The 17,685-nt window shown below is 55.5% G+C and overlaps 1 protein-coding gene across 4 annotated transcripts in view; it reads right to left on the reverse strand.

Moving 5' to 3' along the window:
• PPP1R16A (protein phosphatase 1 regulatory subunit 16A) overlaps positions 1-17,685 on the reverse strand; it is a 40,689-nt gene that overhangs the window by 3,695 nt on the left and 19,309 nt on the right. For 2 of the 4 annotated variants that reach the window (XM_045777323.2, XM_045777319.2), the window contains exons 2-5: positions 5,066-5,265; positions 2,020-3,071; positions 601-671; positions 386-531 (exon numbers count right to left, since the gene is read on the reverse strand). In XM_045777323.2, coding sequence (XP_045633279.2) covers positions 386-531; positions 601-671; positions 2,020-2,278 — 476 coding nt within the window. In that variant the 5' untranslated portion in view covers positions 2,279-3,071; positions 5,066-5,265. Of the gene's footprint in view, positions 1-385; positions 532-600; positions 672-2,019; positions 3,072-5,065; positions 5,266-14,460; positions 14,653-17,685 lie in introns of all 4 variants that reach the window. The other 2 variants (XM_045777320.2, XM_045777322.2) reach the window with 2 other exon arrangements.

A 17,685-nucleotide genomic window follows, 5' to 3' on the forward strand; every position in this document is an offset into this window, starting at 1 on the left:
AAGGGCATGTCTCTGTGCAGACCCCAGTGAGAGCAGAGCTAGAGGTCAAGGCCCACCGTCAAGGGTCCCTAAACTCCTAAGGGTGCTCGGCAGGAGGGTGCACCCAGGAACCACCACACGTCCCTGAGTACATGCTTGTTCCCTTGGTGCCACAGCATCTGCAGGCTCTGCTGAGGCCCTGATCTCCATGCCCGGGTGAGGTCAGGGTAAGCAAAGGTGAGTGGGAACACAAGAAGCCAAGGCCAAGCCTGCTTCCTGCAGACGAGACACCTGGGCTGTGTCTCAGGATAACTACCATCGGCAAGGAAGGCCCGGCCTCTCCTGGCCCAAGTGTAGCCCCTGCCTGACACAGACGCCCGGTCTGGCCACACCGATGGGGCCCTACCGGGCAATCAGCAGCTCCACCAGGTGCAGGTGGCCACAGGTGGCCGCAGCGTGCAGGGGTGTCCAGCTCTCGCTGTCGCGGGCATTGACCTTGGCCCCAGCCTCCAGGAGCTGCTGCACCATGTCCCGGAAGTCATCGATGCAGCTCTACAAACCACAGAGCCTGAGTGCCACAGCCCCCTCCTCACCCACCCACCCCACCAAGCAATGGCTGACCTGGTGCAGGGCCGTCAGGCCATCCTCGTTGGCCAGGTCGGGGCTGACCCCACTCTCAAGGAGCTGACGGACTGTAAGAAGGGGGAGGGGGGAGTGTGATGAGGGTGTAGAGAGAGAGGTCCGGCCACAAGCCAACACTGTTCCAGACGGGGTGCAGGGTACCTAAGGGTTCCTGGGCTGACTGCTATCCTGCGGCTGGGAGCAGGGAACGCCGACGAGGACGGTGGTCAGGGGGCTAGAGGGACCCCCGAGCCCAGGCAGAGGGCTCAAGAGCCAGGGCGCTGGGGCTCTGCCTGCCCCAAGTGCGCACACACAGCATGCCCCCGCCTCCAGCACCAAGCGGGACCCACCCCTCCTGAACCCTGACGCTCCAGCCCTCAGGCTCCTGTGTGAGGGCAGTCCCCGCTGGGCTCCAATCTCGCCCATTCTGGCCAGGGTTCCAGCACCCCCCCAGCAATACCCTCACTGGGTCTCGTGCTCCCCCAAGCCTTTCCCACCAGCAGAGCACTCCACCCCCACATGTGCCCCAGCCTAAAGCAGGCTCCCTGCCCAGCTGCAGCCTGCAGTGCAGGCCCAAGGCATCCAGGCCTGTCCCCTCCAGGGTCTCCCCTCAGCAGAGCTAGTCCCTGTCCTCATTGTTCAGTGGGCCTAGGCTGTCGCCAAGGTCACCACAGACCTCCGTGATGGCCCGGCCCTCTCAGACTGCGCTCCACAGGCAACATCACCCTCCTTCCCACAGTTCCCTACGCCATGGCCTGCCTGCAGCACACCCACCATGCCCTCCTCTACTTCCTGGGCCTTGAGGCACTGCCCGCCCCTCCTTGCCCTCTGCACCCCAGCCTCTGCCCTGGAGGAAGGCAGGAAGAGCCCTCCAGAGCCTCTCCGGGAGAACAGAGGGGCTGTGAGCACAAAGGGTACAGGGGAGGAATGAGGAGCCTGTCCAAGAAAGCTCACGCCTGTCATTTAGCCGGGAAGGTCCTGATGGGGAGGAAGAAGTCAGAGACGGGGCCTGAGGCAGGCGTCAGGGGGGCTGGCCTGCGGCGGACCCCTGCCCCTGCGCTCTAACCGGCTGAGGTGGGCACCCTCCTTTACAGAGGTGGAGACTGAGGACCCAAGCAGGTGGTGGCCAGGACTCTCCTGATGGTCACCCAGCACCCTGGCAAGAGGCGGCGAAGACTTCGGGCCACTCCCAGCCCACCTGAGCGAAGCCCTGGACACTCGTCCAGGCTCCTAGGCCTTGCCCAATGCCCCTGCCCAACGGCCCATCAGCCTCACGCCCCCAGCAGCACCCCGTGTGTGCCGCCCCACCACGGGCTAGCCTCAGGTGGCCTACAACTGACAGCATGCAACTGAGAACACCAGGCCAGCCCCTGGGCCTCCACAGGATGGCACTGTGCCCTGGGGCTCAGCCACGCTCACCTTCTTCCAGGTCATTTCGGGCAGCGGCCTCCAGAAGGGTGACGCTGGCAGGGAAGAGGACCCGCTTCTGCAGCCTGCCGCTGGCTGCCTCCTTCCACGGCCGCTCCCGATGGCCCTTCTTGCCCTGGGCCTCCTTCTCAGCCTGGGCCCACATCTTCACCTGCTGGGCACGTCGCTTCTGGGCGTGCTTCAGCCGCTCCTGCGTGCTCATCCTGGCCACCACAGGCATCTCCGCCAGCAGCTCCAGGTGCTCGGCCATGGCGGGGGCTACCTGCCAGGGGGGCTGCTCGCGGCACCAGATGGGGGAGCACAGGGGCCAGACTGGGCCTGAGGAGTGGGGCAGCGGGCTGGACCAGCACCCTTGGGGGCATCCCCTCCCTAAGGCTCGGTGGTGGCCCCTGCCCCTGGCAAGGCTAGGTCACAAGGCCCCACGCCGTGACCAGGCCCAGACAGTCCTGAGGAACACGGACCCCAGGCAGAAAGGGCAGTGTGGGTGCCCACAGCCTGCCTCTCAAGAGCCCTGGCACCTTGGCTGCTCAGCGGGCAGGGCCTCACCTCCCTCTTGGGGTCAGGGTGCACAGCCTATAGAAAGCAGCCCAGGACCTGGCCAGCCTCAGTCCAGGGTCTGAAGCTAATTACCCAGATAACAAAGCTGCCGTGTCCTGGCACTTCAGTGAGGGCGAAGGGAGGGCAGGGCAATGGGCAGAGGCCCCTGGGAGCCCTTGGGAGTTCTAGAAGCCCCCTCCCCTTCCAGGCCTCAGGATGCTGGGTGGGGTCTGGGAGCAGCCATGGGCTGGCCTTCCCTCCCCTCTCCCATCTGTCCTCCAGGGTCAGTACATCAGTGCTAACAGGGAGGTGTGGCCAGAGGGCGGGCCCCACAGCCACAGAGAGACCAGGGCAGGGTGTGCCCTCAGAGTCCTGGGGTCTTGGCCCCAGTGCCCCCGAGTGAGACTGTGTGAGCAGCCGGGTACCGAGGGCACGGCAACTGTGTCTCCCGGAGGCCTCCTTTCGAAGGCAGGTAAGGCGACAGACAGCAGGCGGCTTCCACTAGCCTGTGGAGGAGGAAGGGGAAGCACGTGAAGGCCAGCTCTGGGTGGGGCCGGCCAGCAGGTGAGATGCTTGCCCCGCCCCAGACGAGGCCCATCTCCAGCCCACAGCCAGCACTGCTGGACAACATTCCCGGAGGGGGCACTCACACACTCAGGGCTCCCAGAAAGGGCAGCGCAGCTCAGAGCAGGGAGCAAGGAGGGCTGAACCGGCAGCTGGCAGTGGGCCTTCCCCATGAAGCTGTCTCTCCAGGGCCCAGGTGCTGGCCTCTGGGAGCTGTTTTCTGCAAGCTTCTCAAGGCCCTGGTCCCCTACTGCATCACTGACCTGTCTGCCCCAGGCTGGACTGCACAAGGTCACCTTCTCCTTGGGCTCCCCCCGAACTGCCCTGAGGGCTGTGCAGGCTACAAACTACCAACGCAGGGCATGGCAGAGCCTCACCCACTCTGCAAGACTCTCCTTCCCTCCCGGCCACTCACAGCGCCCTCCCCTCATGCCCCCCTCCACCCCCAGGGAGCAGGCAATCCCACACACAAGGTGTGACCTTCGCCTCTCTGGGTCTTCCAGGGAAGCTGACCTGAACCACCCACCCCAAGAGACCATAAGTGAGGAGCAAGGCACGCAGTCTCCAGCCGTGGCCCCAGGCCACGGCTCCCCAGCAGTGAGCTCACAGGGTCACAGGGACCAGTTGCACTTCTTGAAGACGGGCGCCAGCACCAAAGCCACCACCTGACTGTGTCAAGTTGAGCCAGACTTAAAAGGTGTCGCCCACCCTATCACTTCACAGACTAAAAGAGGTTCCGAAGCCCATGTCCTCCAGAAAACAACCAAAAAGAGCAAGCAGCTTTTTAAACTGAACACGTGTCTTGGTTCACTCATTTTGAAGGCCATCCACGAAAATTCATCAGGAAGCAGGATCTGGAGAGCCTAGCATCCCCTCCCCCAACCTAGCCACAGTGGGAAGAACCCTGGCCAGTGCACACTGGAGACTCTGGTCTCCTGGTTTGGGCTGCGGCAGCTTACTCGGGTCCTCAGCCCCTGACTCAGGCTCCTGAAGCCCTGGATCTGCTCTGGAGCCCTTCAGCAGTGCTCCTTGCTGGAAGATGCCTGAGGGCAATCTCCCTGTAACTTTGGGCACGTCCTTGGGCTGCTGACTATGTTCTCTGAGCCCAAGGTGACCCTAAGATGACCGTGGGAGTGCCAGGGAAACACTACAGTGGGCGCCCAATCCCAGGACAGTCTCCATGCAGGGGTGGCCCCTCCAGGCTCACCCCTAAGCCTTCTGGGCCCCAGCCCCCTGGACCCTGCCTGATGCCCCTCCCCAGGCCTCACTCAGCTGCCTCCTCCCAGCCACAGTCCAGGAATCGACCACCAGAAGTAGAAGACTCGACCCTCAACTGAGCTGCCAAGGCCAAGATGGCTTAGTGGAGTCCCACGGAATGGCCAGTGCACCACAGCCAGGCCTCAGGGGGTAGGGGGTGGTAAGCAGGGCCTCTCCCACCTTGTTCACAAATCCTCCCCCAAGTCTCACTAGAATGTCAAACAGATAATCTGGGCGACTTTTTCCAGGTCTCAGCTCTGTGCCCAGGTAAACTGCACAAGAGTGTGGACTGAGATGGAAGGAGCCTCCTGGAAGGACGGTGACCACTGCCCCAGAGCCTCTCAGAGCCCACACCCCTGGGCAATCCCTGAAGACTGCGCTGAGAGTGCCGCTGGGGCCCCTGGCTTCTGGGACAGGAGGCCCAGTCCCCAGCCTCCAGCCCCGCAGGAATGGATCCATGCAACACCCGTGACACCCACTGTCACAGCCTCCCAGCAGGTCCCTGCCATTATCCCCATTGCTACACAGGGAAACTGAGACCATGCTTAAATGCAAAGTCCCCTGTTAACCACTCCACCACATCACCCCTCACGCCCACCTCAGCATCTGTGTGAGGGTTAGCGATGGTGGAACAAGAACCCAGAGCCTGAAAGGGGAGGTTACATGTCGCTTTACTCACCCACGGCCTTGTTCAGAGAGAGGAAGAGACTGAGGATGGAGGCTGGGGGAGCCCAGGCTGCGTCAGGCCCAAGCCTGCCCACCCGCCTTCCCTCCGGTTCTGGGGGCTTCCCACCCCCAGGATGTGAAGCTGTGCTTGGCCTTTTGGAGTAGATTCCTGTAACTTGCGGTCAGAACAGCTGGTTTCATTCGCAGCATTATCTACAATAGCAAAAAAACGGGAAAATCACTAGACACCCCTCACTCTGGGAAAGTGCATATCGCCATTCTACAGAGTAACAAGGTAAGGTCATCCGAATGCCATGGGCGAGGCGCTGGGACCGCTCCCCGGGAACCTGATGCAGAGCCGACACTGTCCTGGTTAAGGCAGGCGTCCCAGAAACATAGGTTTGTCTATCCATGCCAACAGAGGGTGCTGCAGGACTCACACACAGTAAGGGCCCCCGTAGCCCGGCCCCCATTCCGGGGCCGACCCCTAACCCTATCCCATGTGCTCATACCACCCCACCCTAGACCGGCTCGCCTGGGAAGACTCCCATCCCACCAACGTCCCAGACCCCTGCGGGCACACGGGTCTCACAGCGGCTTCCCGAGCAGGCCGAGGCTGGATGCTGGACACCAGACACAAGGGCACTGTCTGTCCTGGCCTGTCTCTTCCACTAGAGGACAAGCTTGTTAAGGGCACACTCCCTGTCCATCTCCTTAACCATGTGCCGGCCTCTGCAAGAGGAGCCTTTGGTCAGCGTTTGTAAAGGGCTGAGGGGACCAGGCCTGGCACAGATCGGTGCAGCTACGGAGTGGACAAGCTCAGGCCTGAGGTGCCCCATGGCCTTACCACCCAGTTAGGAAAGGACCAGATGCCCAGAGACCCTAAAACATGACAACACCAGATTGTGAAGAGGCAGCCCGCCCAGCGCAGGGGAGGGCACTTGACTGGCGTGCCTGCTCTGGTCACTCAAGCGCTCCTCCCTCCCAGCTCCTTTGCTCGGCTCTGTGCTCGGGGCAGGGACGGGGCACAGGAGGGGACCGAGGACAGGCCCTACCCTCAGTAGAGGAGCAGAATGTCCATCAGTGAGTGAGGTCAGGCCTAGTGCCCATGAGCAGAAGGAAGCAGACATGGGAGGGCCTGCTCTGAGAGCAGCAGCTGGGAAACTGGCAGCAGGGTGCTCGCACTGGCACACAGACCGTAGGAGTAGCGGACCTGCGGGTGCTGCCACAGGCACCCTCCCCACTGTGACATCCATGGAGTACAGAGTGGCCATCCCCCAGGGTGCACTCACCAGCAACCCCACAGGGCTACCGTCAGGCTCCTGCTCCAACAGCCTTTACGACAGAAAACACTGGGAATGACCTACCTGTCTGTCACACGGCCTAATTAAATAAGACCCCAAGGGGTTTACGAAGAGCTTCCTGTGGACCACCATGGAAGGGAAGCTAAGAAATAGTGTTTGTTCAGGGGCATCTGGGAGGCTCAGTCAGTTAAGTGTCTGACTCTTGATTTCAACTCAAGGCATGATCGCAGGGTTGTGGGATCGAACCCTGCATCAGGCTCTGTGCTCAGTGCAGAGTCCGCTTGGCATTCTCCCTCTCCCTCTGCTCGTCATCCCATTCACGCACGCTCTCTCTCTCGCTCGCTCAGATAAATCAATGAAATCTTTTTATTTTTATTATTTTTTTTTAAGATTTTATTTATTTATTTTGACAGAGAGAGACAGCCAGCGAGAGAGGGAATACAGGCAGGGGGAGTGGGAGAGGAAGAAGCAGGCTCATAGCGGAAGAGCCTGATGTGGGACTCAATCCTGGAACGCCAGGATCACGCCCTGAGCCGAAGGCAGCCGCCTGACGACTGCGCTACCCAGGCGCCCCCAATGAAATCTTTTTAAAAAATAAAGAGAACATGAGCAGGGTGAAGGGCAGAGGGAGGGGGAGAAACCGACTCCCCGCTGAACAGGGAGCCCAATGCGGGGCTCGATCCCAGGACCCTGAGATCATGACCAGAGCTGAAGGCAGACGCTTAACGACTGAGCCACCCAGGAATCTCAATAAATAAATCTTTAAAAAAAAATGTTCGGTGAAGAAAAAAGGTATAAAGTCTGTATATGGTACACTACCTTTTGTGTAAAAAAGGAATAAAATAAGAACATACATTTTTATGTATATAAGAAACACAAGAAAGACACACAAAAAAGACCAGAAGTGGTCATGGTGGGGTTCAGAGAGGCAGGTGGATGGGGAATACACACTTCAGGTCACTTCTGTTTGACTTTTGAGCCACACAAGGTAAACCTCTTCTTTTTTTTTTTTTAAGATTTTATTTATTCATTCGACAGAGACAGAGACAGCCAGCGAGAGAGGGGACACAAGCAGGGGGAGTGGGAGAGGAAGAAGCAGGCTCATAGCGGAAGAGCCTGATGTGGGGCTCGATCCCATAATGCCGGGATCACGCCCTGAGCCGAAGGCAGACGCTTAACCGCTGTGCCACCCAGGCGCCCCAAGGTAAACCTCTTCTAAGCACCTGTAAGCACTCTGTTTTGGGAGAACAGGTGTGAGCACTCCTGTTGGCTATCAGATCTGACCTGGTAAGGACAGCACGTACCACAGTCAGCTCCGGGAGCATCTTCTGTCCCCAGCTGAGGAGCTGGCCTCTGCCCACAGGCTGTGGGAGCCACAGAAGCTTTCAGACAAATGACTGATGTGATCAGATGGGGGGTGAGGGAAACCTCACAGAAGAGGCACAGGGACCCACACACCTCCCAGTAGGGAATGGACAGGAGAAGACAAGAGTAACAGGACGAGGATGGGACAGGTTGTCAGATGCAGGGAAAGGGCCAGTGAGAGGCAGGCAGACGAAGGAGGGCCCTCAGGAGTAGGTGTGAGCAGTGTCCAGGGCAAACTGGCACCAGGAAGCCCAGGACAGAGCATCCAGGAGCAAGGGGCCAACAGAGATGCACATGGGAGGACGAGGGTGGCCGCTGCAGAGAGCACAGAAGGGCCACACAGGACACGGAGGGAGCACCGCTCCGGCACGTGGCTACGGATGCCTGGAAACACAGAGCAGGTTCCACCCCTCTCCTCACCCCAAGGGGCGCTTGGGTGGCTCTGTCGGTGAACCATCTGACTCTTTGATTTCGGCTCAGGTCACGATCTCAGGGTCGTGGACCGAGCCCCACGGAGAGCTCTGTGCTTGGTGTGCAGTCTGCTTGAGGTTCTCTCCCTTACCCTCTCCCTCTGCTCCCCTTGCTAAAATAAATAAATAAAATCTTAAAAAAAAAAAATCCGCTCCAGACTCATCAGAGACACAGCCACAAGGAAGAACAAAGCCACAGGCATATCAGGAAAAAGGAAGAGTATCTGTGATCCCAGCACAGGGAAGCCTTTCTAACCGTGACACAAAACCCAGGGACGAAAACAAGAAGTGATAAATCCGGCTGCACTAGGTCTTCAAGATGTCTGCACCAAGGGATAAGACCAATCAAAACAAAACCCACAAAACCAGAAAACAGATGGTCAGCTGGGCAAAACATGACCAAGTGGTCCTCAGGTCCATCATGATGGGGCCGTGCAAGACAGCTCACCGGACAGAGGACACAGATCGCGCTGAAAACACCCAGTTAGATACTCAAGTCCCTAGTAATTACCAGCAGGACACGCGCTTGGATGGCACACGTGGCTGGACCAGAGAGGCCCAGGGTGCCAGCCTCGAGGATGACCTGGGGCACCCAGAGAAACGGAAAAGGCTTGGACCAATACAGCATGTCAAGACACTGCCCCGCAGGTGTACCTCCCACCGCACAGGTGACCCTTCTCAAAGAAGGAACCTTCCTGTGCTTTTAAAAGAGAAGGATAAGGAGACCACTGCCAGCCCTGCAGAGGTCCCCCACGGAGAACCGGCAAGGACACGGCGGGGGGCCCCACCTCCGGAGAAACTGGCTGAGCTGGCAGGGAAGGTAGAGACAGGCTTGACCAGAGAGCAGCATCGAGGAGGGGGCTTCTGACCCTGCTCTCAATCCCCCAGTTCTGAACCCACCTCAGCCCCCTGCCCTGGAAGGGGGGCACTCACCTGCCCTGTCCCTCACTGTGGCTTGCAGCCCCTCCCCCACTCCTCTGTCCAAGAGTCCTAGCTGACACGAGCCAACAGCTCTGCCGACCACCCACCCCAGCCCTTGCTCTGGGCATCGCCCCATCGCTGCGCCAGCTCTGAATTCCTGGGGTGTCCATTTCTTGCGACCACCCTTCAACTCCCTGCTCCTCAGTCTGACCTCTTCTTCCTGCCAGTGACCTCATCCTCTGTCCCAGTTATGCCCGTGACCCCGTCACCATCAGTAACTGTCCCCCCCTCACCCCCACCCTGGCATTTCAACTCAACAGCCCATTCTCAGACCATCACCTACCCCCCAGCCCAGCTCAGTGCTGCAGACGCTGACCCCAGCACTCCAGAGCCCCCACACTGTCATGTCCTCACCTTCAGCTTCAAGCCGTGCTCGACCATCACGTGCTCTGCCTCCTGCTCTACTGTGCACAGGGGGAAAGCCAGCCTGTCCGGCATGCCTGCCCCAACACGGAATGAGCCAGCAGAGCCACGGACCACACCGCAGACAGGTGCGGGGCCCACTCTGTAGAGGCCACTTTCAGGCAACCAACTTGAGCCATGGAAACCTGAGGAAAGTAGAGGGCCCACAGTGACCCCCCCCCCCAGCCCCCTAGCTGAATACAAACAGGCCCATCAGGTGACCCACTCAAAAACAGCCACAGGCCCTACGGCTGACCAATGGGCCACTTACACCCGGACATAGGTACCAAAAAAGGAAAATTCCCTCCATTCCCATACCTCCTCACCTTCCCCCTTTAACCGCAGCCCCCCACCACAGCCGCCTCCTGGCAGAGAGTCTCTCCCTCACTGTCCCGCATGCTGTCCTGCCCGCTCTGCCCGCTGCTCCCTTGCGGTGTATTCAGTAAACTCTCCTTTGTTCTGCATCACCCGTGAGGCCAGCCTCCACCCGATCGGGTCACCGCACATTTGGTGGCCCCGATCCGATCAGAATATCCCCACACTCAATGGCACTAATTCTTTGAGAAATCTTACAGCTTCCTTTGCCTCTTCTCCCTTATTTTCATGCTCAGCTGCTGACATGGTTCATGAAAAAACAGAAGCCATCAGACAAGGATATCCACCTGCCACTGTTCCCCCCTTCCCCCGCAATGCTTCATCCCACTACAAGGACCCGGACCCACGCCCCCAGGACCCTTCCAGGACCTCTGTCTCCCAGTATCAGCTCTCTCCTGCCTCTGCGTTCTTTCCATCAGCACAATGATTATCCCAACCTAATTTTAAAAACAAACCATGCTGGGTGAGACAAGAATGTTTGCTATCACTACTTCTGTTCATATTTGTACTAAGGTTCTAGCCAATGCAACTGGGCAAGAGAAAGAAATAAGTGGAATAAGGACAGGAAGGGTACAAAAAACTCATTATTTGCAAATGACATCGTGTATGATAAAAACCCGAAGGATCCTATAGAAAAACAATTAGGATTAATTAAAACAGCAATATTGGCCGATACAAGGTCAATGTAAACAATAATTGTATTTACAAATGCTAGCAACAACTAGGCAATGAAACATTACGATGCTGTTTATGGTAATACAATATACCCCAAATCATCAATGTCTAGGAGTAAGTCTAACAAAAGAGGCACAAGACCTATACACAGAAAACCACAAAACCTTTTTTAAAAGCATGAGGGAAGACCTAGCGAATAAGGATCCACCATGCTCATGGGTCACAAGTCTCGGAAGTGCCAGAACGTCATTTCTCCCCAGCTTATCTAAGGTCCAAAGCGATCCCAACCAAAACACAGTAGCTGTATTTGAAACTCACAAAACTTATTCTCCATTTTATGTGAATTGGAAAAGGCTAAGAACAATCAGGACAATCCTAGAAAAGAACAAATTTGAAGTACTCACACTATTCCATAACAAAACGTAATATAAAGATTGGTAACTAAGACTCTGAGGTATTGGCTTAGGGGTAAACAGACCAATGGAACAGAAGAGAGTCCAGAAACAAACCCACTAAGTGTAGACACTCAATTTATGACAGTGCAGAGCAGCAGAAAAAGAACCTCTCCAATAAATGGAGCTGGGTCAGCTGGATAGCCACATATAAAAAAAAACTCATCATAATCACTACCCCAGGTGCACTATGCATCTCAATGTTAAAGGTGAAGACATACAGTTTCTGCAGACAGGACACCAAAAGCACAGTCCGTAAAAGACAACTTGAACTACACCACAATTAAACACTTTTGCTCCACAAAAGACCCTGTGAAGAGGGTGAAAAGCCAAGCCATTGACTGGAGAGCACGTCTGCAAATCATAGACCAAACAAATAACTTCTCTCCAGCTCACATAAAGGACTCAAAACTCATCCGTAAAAACCAAACAATCCAATCAGAAAATGGGCAACAGGCGTGAACAGACACTTCACTGAAGACGATACACAGATGGCAAAAAAGCCCACGGGAAGATCTTCGACAGCATTAGCCGTGAGGAAGCGCAGGTTAGAACCACAGGAGGTGCCCCTGCATACCTATCAGAAGGGGCAAGGGTTTCCCACATTGCTGGTGGGCACAGAAAATGGTGCAGCCACTCTGGAAAACAGACCAGTAGTTTCTTAAAAACACTAAGCATGTGCTCACATGACCCAGCAGCGGCACTCTTGGGCCTTTGTCCCAGAGAAATGGACATTCCAGTTCACACAAAAACCTGGACACAAACTTCACAGCAACTTTACTCATAACAGCCCCAAACTGGAAACAACCCAGGCCTTCAATGGGCAAATGGTTAACGGAACTCTGGTCCACCCACATCATGGAACACTCCTCTGCGATGGAAAGGGTCCGACTCCGGAGGCACACAGCCTGCACGGATCTCAAGGGCACTGGGCCCCTCCCTAACAGTCCCACCCTGCACGACTCCAAAGATAACAAATCCTTGAGACGGTGAGATCTTAGGGGGTGGGGTGGGGGCAGAGGAAGACAGTGGCCATGGCTACACAGGGTAGCACAGGGTCCTTGTCATGGAGCTGCTCTGCACTTGGACTCTCCTGGTCACACAAATCCATACAGTTAACAAGACTGCACACACGCGTGCACACACACAGACGCAGGTACACTGGTAAAATCTGCAAAGGTCAGTGGAGTGTGTGCACGTCAGTGTCCTAGATGCCTTCAGGGGACTTCAGATGTGTGCAAGGGGTCAGTCTCTCTGAGCTACTTCTCACAACTGTATGTAAATCTATAGCGATTTCAAAATAAAATGTAAAAGTAAAAGGAGTGAGGAAGGAAGCCCTGGAGTAGGAAATGGTATTGGTGATACAAAGCTAGCACTACTAAAAAGCAAAAGGAACCCTTCCACCAAATAGGGAAATGGGCCAACACCTTCCACTAGCACCTCACCTCATCCACACAAGGAACCCCGGCCATCAGTCAGTCCCTCCTCCCAGAGCGGAGACCGACGGTGGGGAAGGCACAGAGGAGCGGTGACTGTCCTGGACCACCACCAGGGTGTCCATGGTATACATGTCCTCCACTAGCCATCCCACTGCAGACACTGCCCCAGGGGGAACGTGCCCCAGGCGCACGGCTAGATAGGACATTCCCAGGACAGTTGGCCAACTGGGACCCAGGCTCTGAGCTCAAGTGCTGTATCGACGTCCTGAACCTTCAGGAAATGCACGCTCAAGGATAAGGGCACAAATGGCTTCCCAAATACCTGGCCTCATCGGCAGTAGGGAACCACCAGAAACATTCCAGCAGCAGAATGGGAGGGATCAGCTGTCACACGACAAGCGCTTGGCATCAGAACGCACTTCCACAGACCAGCCTTATGAGGCTGGAGACCTTATTATCCTTGCTTACGGGCCCAGGGCAGCAAAGGATTCTAAAAGAGGAGCCATATCCACACTGTTCCAGACATGCCCACCTGTCATTCTAGGATCACAAGTATCTCAAAGCCAACACAGGAATGGGGTTAATGGCCTCCTGCCCCAAAGGGTCCTTCTTCCATGCCCTATCTCTCAGAGTGGCATATGCCTGTCCCTCTGTCCTGCCAGCCTCCCACCACTGGGTCTCAAGGACCCATTACAGGCAGGCCCTTGGTGCTGCCTGCACTACTGCCTGGGGCCTGGGGCCGCTTATGATCCCTCCGACTCCCCTGGGTCCAGCCTCCGCCTCCCAGACTCCACATTCCTGGGAGAACCCTCAGGAATTGAGTGCCTACTCTGGGAACACCCTTGAAACTGGCCACCATGGTTCAGTGACCTTGACACTACAATTGTCACCAAGGCAGACCTCGGCTCCAGGAGGCCTGCATCTCCTGCTTATTCCTGCTTTTATTCATTTCTTCCACAAGCAGCGGTCACCACTCCTGCTGCTCCAGGGCTGGCACTCAAGGGAAGGGCGGTGGATGACCAACGCACCTTCAAGGTGGCAGCTCATGGGCTGGAAGGAGCATCCAGTTCAAGCGAAGGGTCAGTGTAAAGGCCGAGAGGGAAGACACCTGCGAGTCTGAGAACCAGGAAGCAGCACAGCCGGGCCCTGGTTCCCACTGGGTCTGCGTCTTCCACCTGCTGTTCTGTGACCAGCTGGGGCTCCAGCCTGATTCTGTACTGCAGCCCCAGGGCACTGAAAATGCACACAGGGTCCTGACGACCCCATGGAAGGCCAGAGCTTCTCACGCAGCCCACAGACGCCCTGGACCCAGGGCCTGCATGGGTTTCCACCCGAGCACTCAGCAGCCTGTCCATCCCGCACCCAGGACACCATCCCACCACTGTCCAGCCAGGCTGGATCTCCGGTAGGTGCTGTGAGCCATGCTGAAGATGCACAGGCTTCCTCGCATTTCCCCCAGTGTGTCGGGGTCCTCTTTGAGAACTTTTCCACTGTGAAGTGTGATACAAAGTGCATAAAACACACGTAAACTGGACACACGAGACCACGTGAGCACCACCCATCAGGACAGCGAGCAGGTGCCGGAGCCTTCCCCCATCCCTCCTTGCTTGTGGTCACCACCTCGGTTTTCCACCTGTGCACCCACGCACACTTCCCGAACGCAGGGGCGTGGGATGCATCCACTCCGAGGTGAGGGGCTCCAAGTTTTGGCCTTTAGCTGGACTAACAGTCCGCTGTGTGACTGTGCAGGCTCCAACCCACTTTCGTTCCATACGGACACCCAACTGCCCAGCACCATTTGTTTGAAAGCTGCTTCTCCCCAAGTTCTGCAGCGCTGCCCTGGTCGTAAAGTTCCTACATGTCTGCTGAACCTGTTCCAGAGTCTCAACTCTGTTCCAGTGACCCATCTGCTGATCCCTGAGCCCGTATTAGAGGTCTGTCCTACCTGCTGTGGCTCCAGGATCAGTCCCCTCTTGAGCTCCTCAGCCGTCTGTCAAGGCCTAGCTCGCCTGGCCTCAGCTTCCTCTCAGACCCTCGCAGAGGGCCTGCACCCTTTCGCAGTTTTCTCGGTGCTCCTCAGACCCCTTGCCACAGAGCCGTAGAGCCGGACAAAACGGAAGCTATCCTGGGTTTTGTCCTAAAAAATGAAATCTCCTTTGGCTCAGGTACAACTGCCAGCTGACAAGCCTGAGAGGGGATCTGTGAGTGAGGCCCCAGGGGCCACCTGAGGCAGGGACCACAGTGAGCTCCAGCAGCAGCGCCTGCAAGGGGCCAGAATCTGGGAAGTCCTCCCCCCAAACATCAGGAGGCTCCCCCCAAACTGGGAGGCCTCCTTCCCCCATTTTCTTTCCCTTTGCCATCCAGCTCCAAAATAAAGCTAATAAACTTACAGCAAGGTGTCAGGGGCGTAGCCGCCTGCCTGAAAGAAGTCTGGCTGGAGGCATCTCCATTTGAAAAGAGGCTCAGTGAGCAAAGAGAAAAGCCAGCCCTTGGCTCAGAGAGATTAAGGACAGAGGACTTCCAGCGGCCCCTGGTCACCTGGAGGCCAACACAGCCCCCAGGCCCTTGTGGCCACACTGTCCCATTTAGTCTCAGTTAGCCTAGTCACTCCAATGGGCCAGGATCCCATCATGTAGATTTGGAAATTAAGGTCTGTGAGGAACAACAAGGTCGAAAGCACAAAGTTGTAACCCTGGGTCTGTTCTGACTCAGAACACGCCCCAACAGTGACCCTCGGGCGTGGAACAGTGGTGAGGGAAGCTGGAGAGGGTTTATAGACAAGACACGTGGGCCACACAGCCTTAGAAAAGAGATGTGCAGGTGTAGATGACCAACTGAGCACACGTGTACCCACAGTGAGACCCCACCCCCCACAAGCCTAGTAGAACTGGAAGGGCAACAGAGAGCAAGGGAATTCACGATTAGTACACAGATTCCTGAAGTTGGAGGGAAGAACAGGAGGAGCTACTGAACAGAGAGGATGGCAAAGGGGAGATGCCCAGGGAATAATGGAGGTCAGAAAAACTCAAGGAGATAATAAAGGGGACTGGTAACACATAAAGCAGCAGAATCCCCGTGAACCTAAAGCCAGCCAAGAACATCATTCCTCTAGGGTGCAGGAGATGGGGACAGGACACACAGATGAGAAAGCGGGGTTCGTGCATCCCTCCTGGCTATGCAGACAGAAGGACTGACCGACATCATTTCCAACTTTTGCAACACAGTATTAGGGACTAGGGTACAGGACAGGACATAACTTCCATCTAGCTGGCAGTGTAAAGCGGCAGCGCATGGGATAAATAACCCAAGGACTTCAGGATCTCTGCACAAACAAACTGAAAACTGGGGCTCAGGTATCTATGCACCAACGTTCAACGTGATTCACAAGAGCTAAAAAGCAGAAACTCAAATGTCCATCGGCAAATGAAAAGATAAACAAAATGTGGTCTATCCATATGGTGGAATATTCAGCCATAAAAAAGAAGGAAGTTCTGACACATGCCACAATGGACAAAAGGACAGTGTGTGATTCCACTTGGAGGAGGGACCGAGAATAGGTAAATTCACAGACACAGACAGAATGCAGGTTGTCCAGGGCTGGGGGACCGGGGCGGGAATTGTTTAAAGGGGCCAGAGATGCGGCACCTGGGTGGCTCAGTCGGTTAAGCATCTGCCTTCGGCTCAGGTCAGGATTCCAGGGTCCTGGAATCGAGTCCACGTTGGGCTCCCTGCTCAGCGGGGAGCCTGCTTCTCCCACTCCCTACGCACCCTCCCCTTCTCTCTCTCTCAAAAATAAATAAATAAAATCTTTTAAAAAATAAAAAAATAAAATGTCCTTTTAAAACAAATAAAAAAAAATAAAGGGGACAGAGTTTCTGTTTCAGGTGGTTAAAAGGTTCTGGTAATGGATACACATGATGACTGCACAATATGGACGGTGTACTTAGTGCCACTGAATTGTACCTAAAAATGGTTACAATAGGTTTTATGTCATGTACATTTTACCACAATTACGAAAAAAAAAGCAAAGGCACAGGTGACTAGAGGAAGGGGAGGGAAAGGGTGCCTGCGCCAGCCCCACCCTCACACAAGGCTGCAGAAGCAGGGACGGAGGTTCGCCTAAGTGGTGGGAAACTGCCGAAATGGCCTGTTTTCAATAATCATGTGACCGGCTGAGAAGCTCGTACTTTTACCCTAAGACTGTCCTAGGCTTACAGTGAGTTGCAGGAGATACTTAACACTTGTAATACCACAATGCTGTCATCCTGGGTCCCTAAGAACCAAGATTCTAGGCGTGGGGGAAAAAAGATACAAATACAAGAGCAAGAGCAAGGAGGTAAAATAAAATTCCTGTAGTCTTAAATCTGACCTGGAAGTATCAATAAAAACTTGTAATGTTATTTAATTTAAAACAAACTTCCTACTTCTGTCCACTGAAAAGACCTAGAAACAGTGAGCAGCCCAGCAGCAAGGAGCACTCCAAAAACCCAGCCTAAAATCTCCATTTTCCTTATAAATGTCTTTGTAGAAACACCTGATTCCAGGCGTGGGGCTGGAGATGCCCGAGCGTAACCCGCAGCATCTTGTCACGGCAAGCAGTGAGAGAGCGGTCAGACGACAGGGCCCGCATCTGACATTCCCAATGCCAAACACGGGAGGAACGTGGTACTGATGCAGTCAGAAGAGGAAGCGGGATGGGCTGAACCCTACCAAACCCAGACACTGAAATCCGCACTGAAAACAAGACGAACTCATTGTCAGAGAATTCTAACTCATTATTTTGAAGACCGTAAAATAAGAGAGAATTGGTCATTTTTTAATTCTCTTGAGAGATGTTTGCTTTGTTTTTTGTGTTTTGTTTTTCTCTTCACAGCAAGTACACTGCTTAATCCCATCACCTAGTTCACCCATCCTCCCAACCGACTTGACCATCTGTTTGTTCTCTTCTCCTATATGAACCCTACCAAATACCTGATGTGGGAAAATCTTTATCAATCACAAAAAAGACAACTGGACACTGTGCCACACAGTGGAAGAGCAACCATCTTATATAAAGCAGTCTTCTTAAACAATAAAAAATGAAACAGAGGGGCGCCTGGGTGGCACAGCAGTTGGGCGTCTGCCTTCGGCTCAGGGCGTGATCCCGGCGTTATGGGATGGAGCCCCACAT

The sequence above is a fragment of the Ursus americanus genome, chromosome 9 (genome assembly GCF_024610735.1).
Source record: "Ursus americanus isolate L20-20 chromosome 9, mUrsAme1.1.p, whole genome shotgun sequence".
Taxonomy (NCBI): domain Eukaryota; kingdom Metazoa; phylum Chordata; class Mammalia; order Carnivora; family Ursidae; genus Ursus; species Ursus americanus.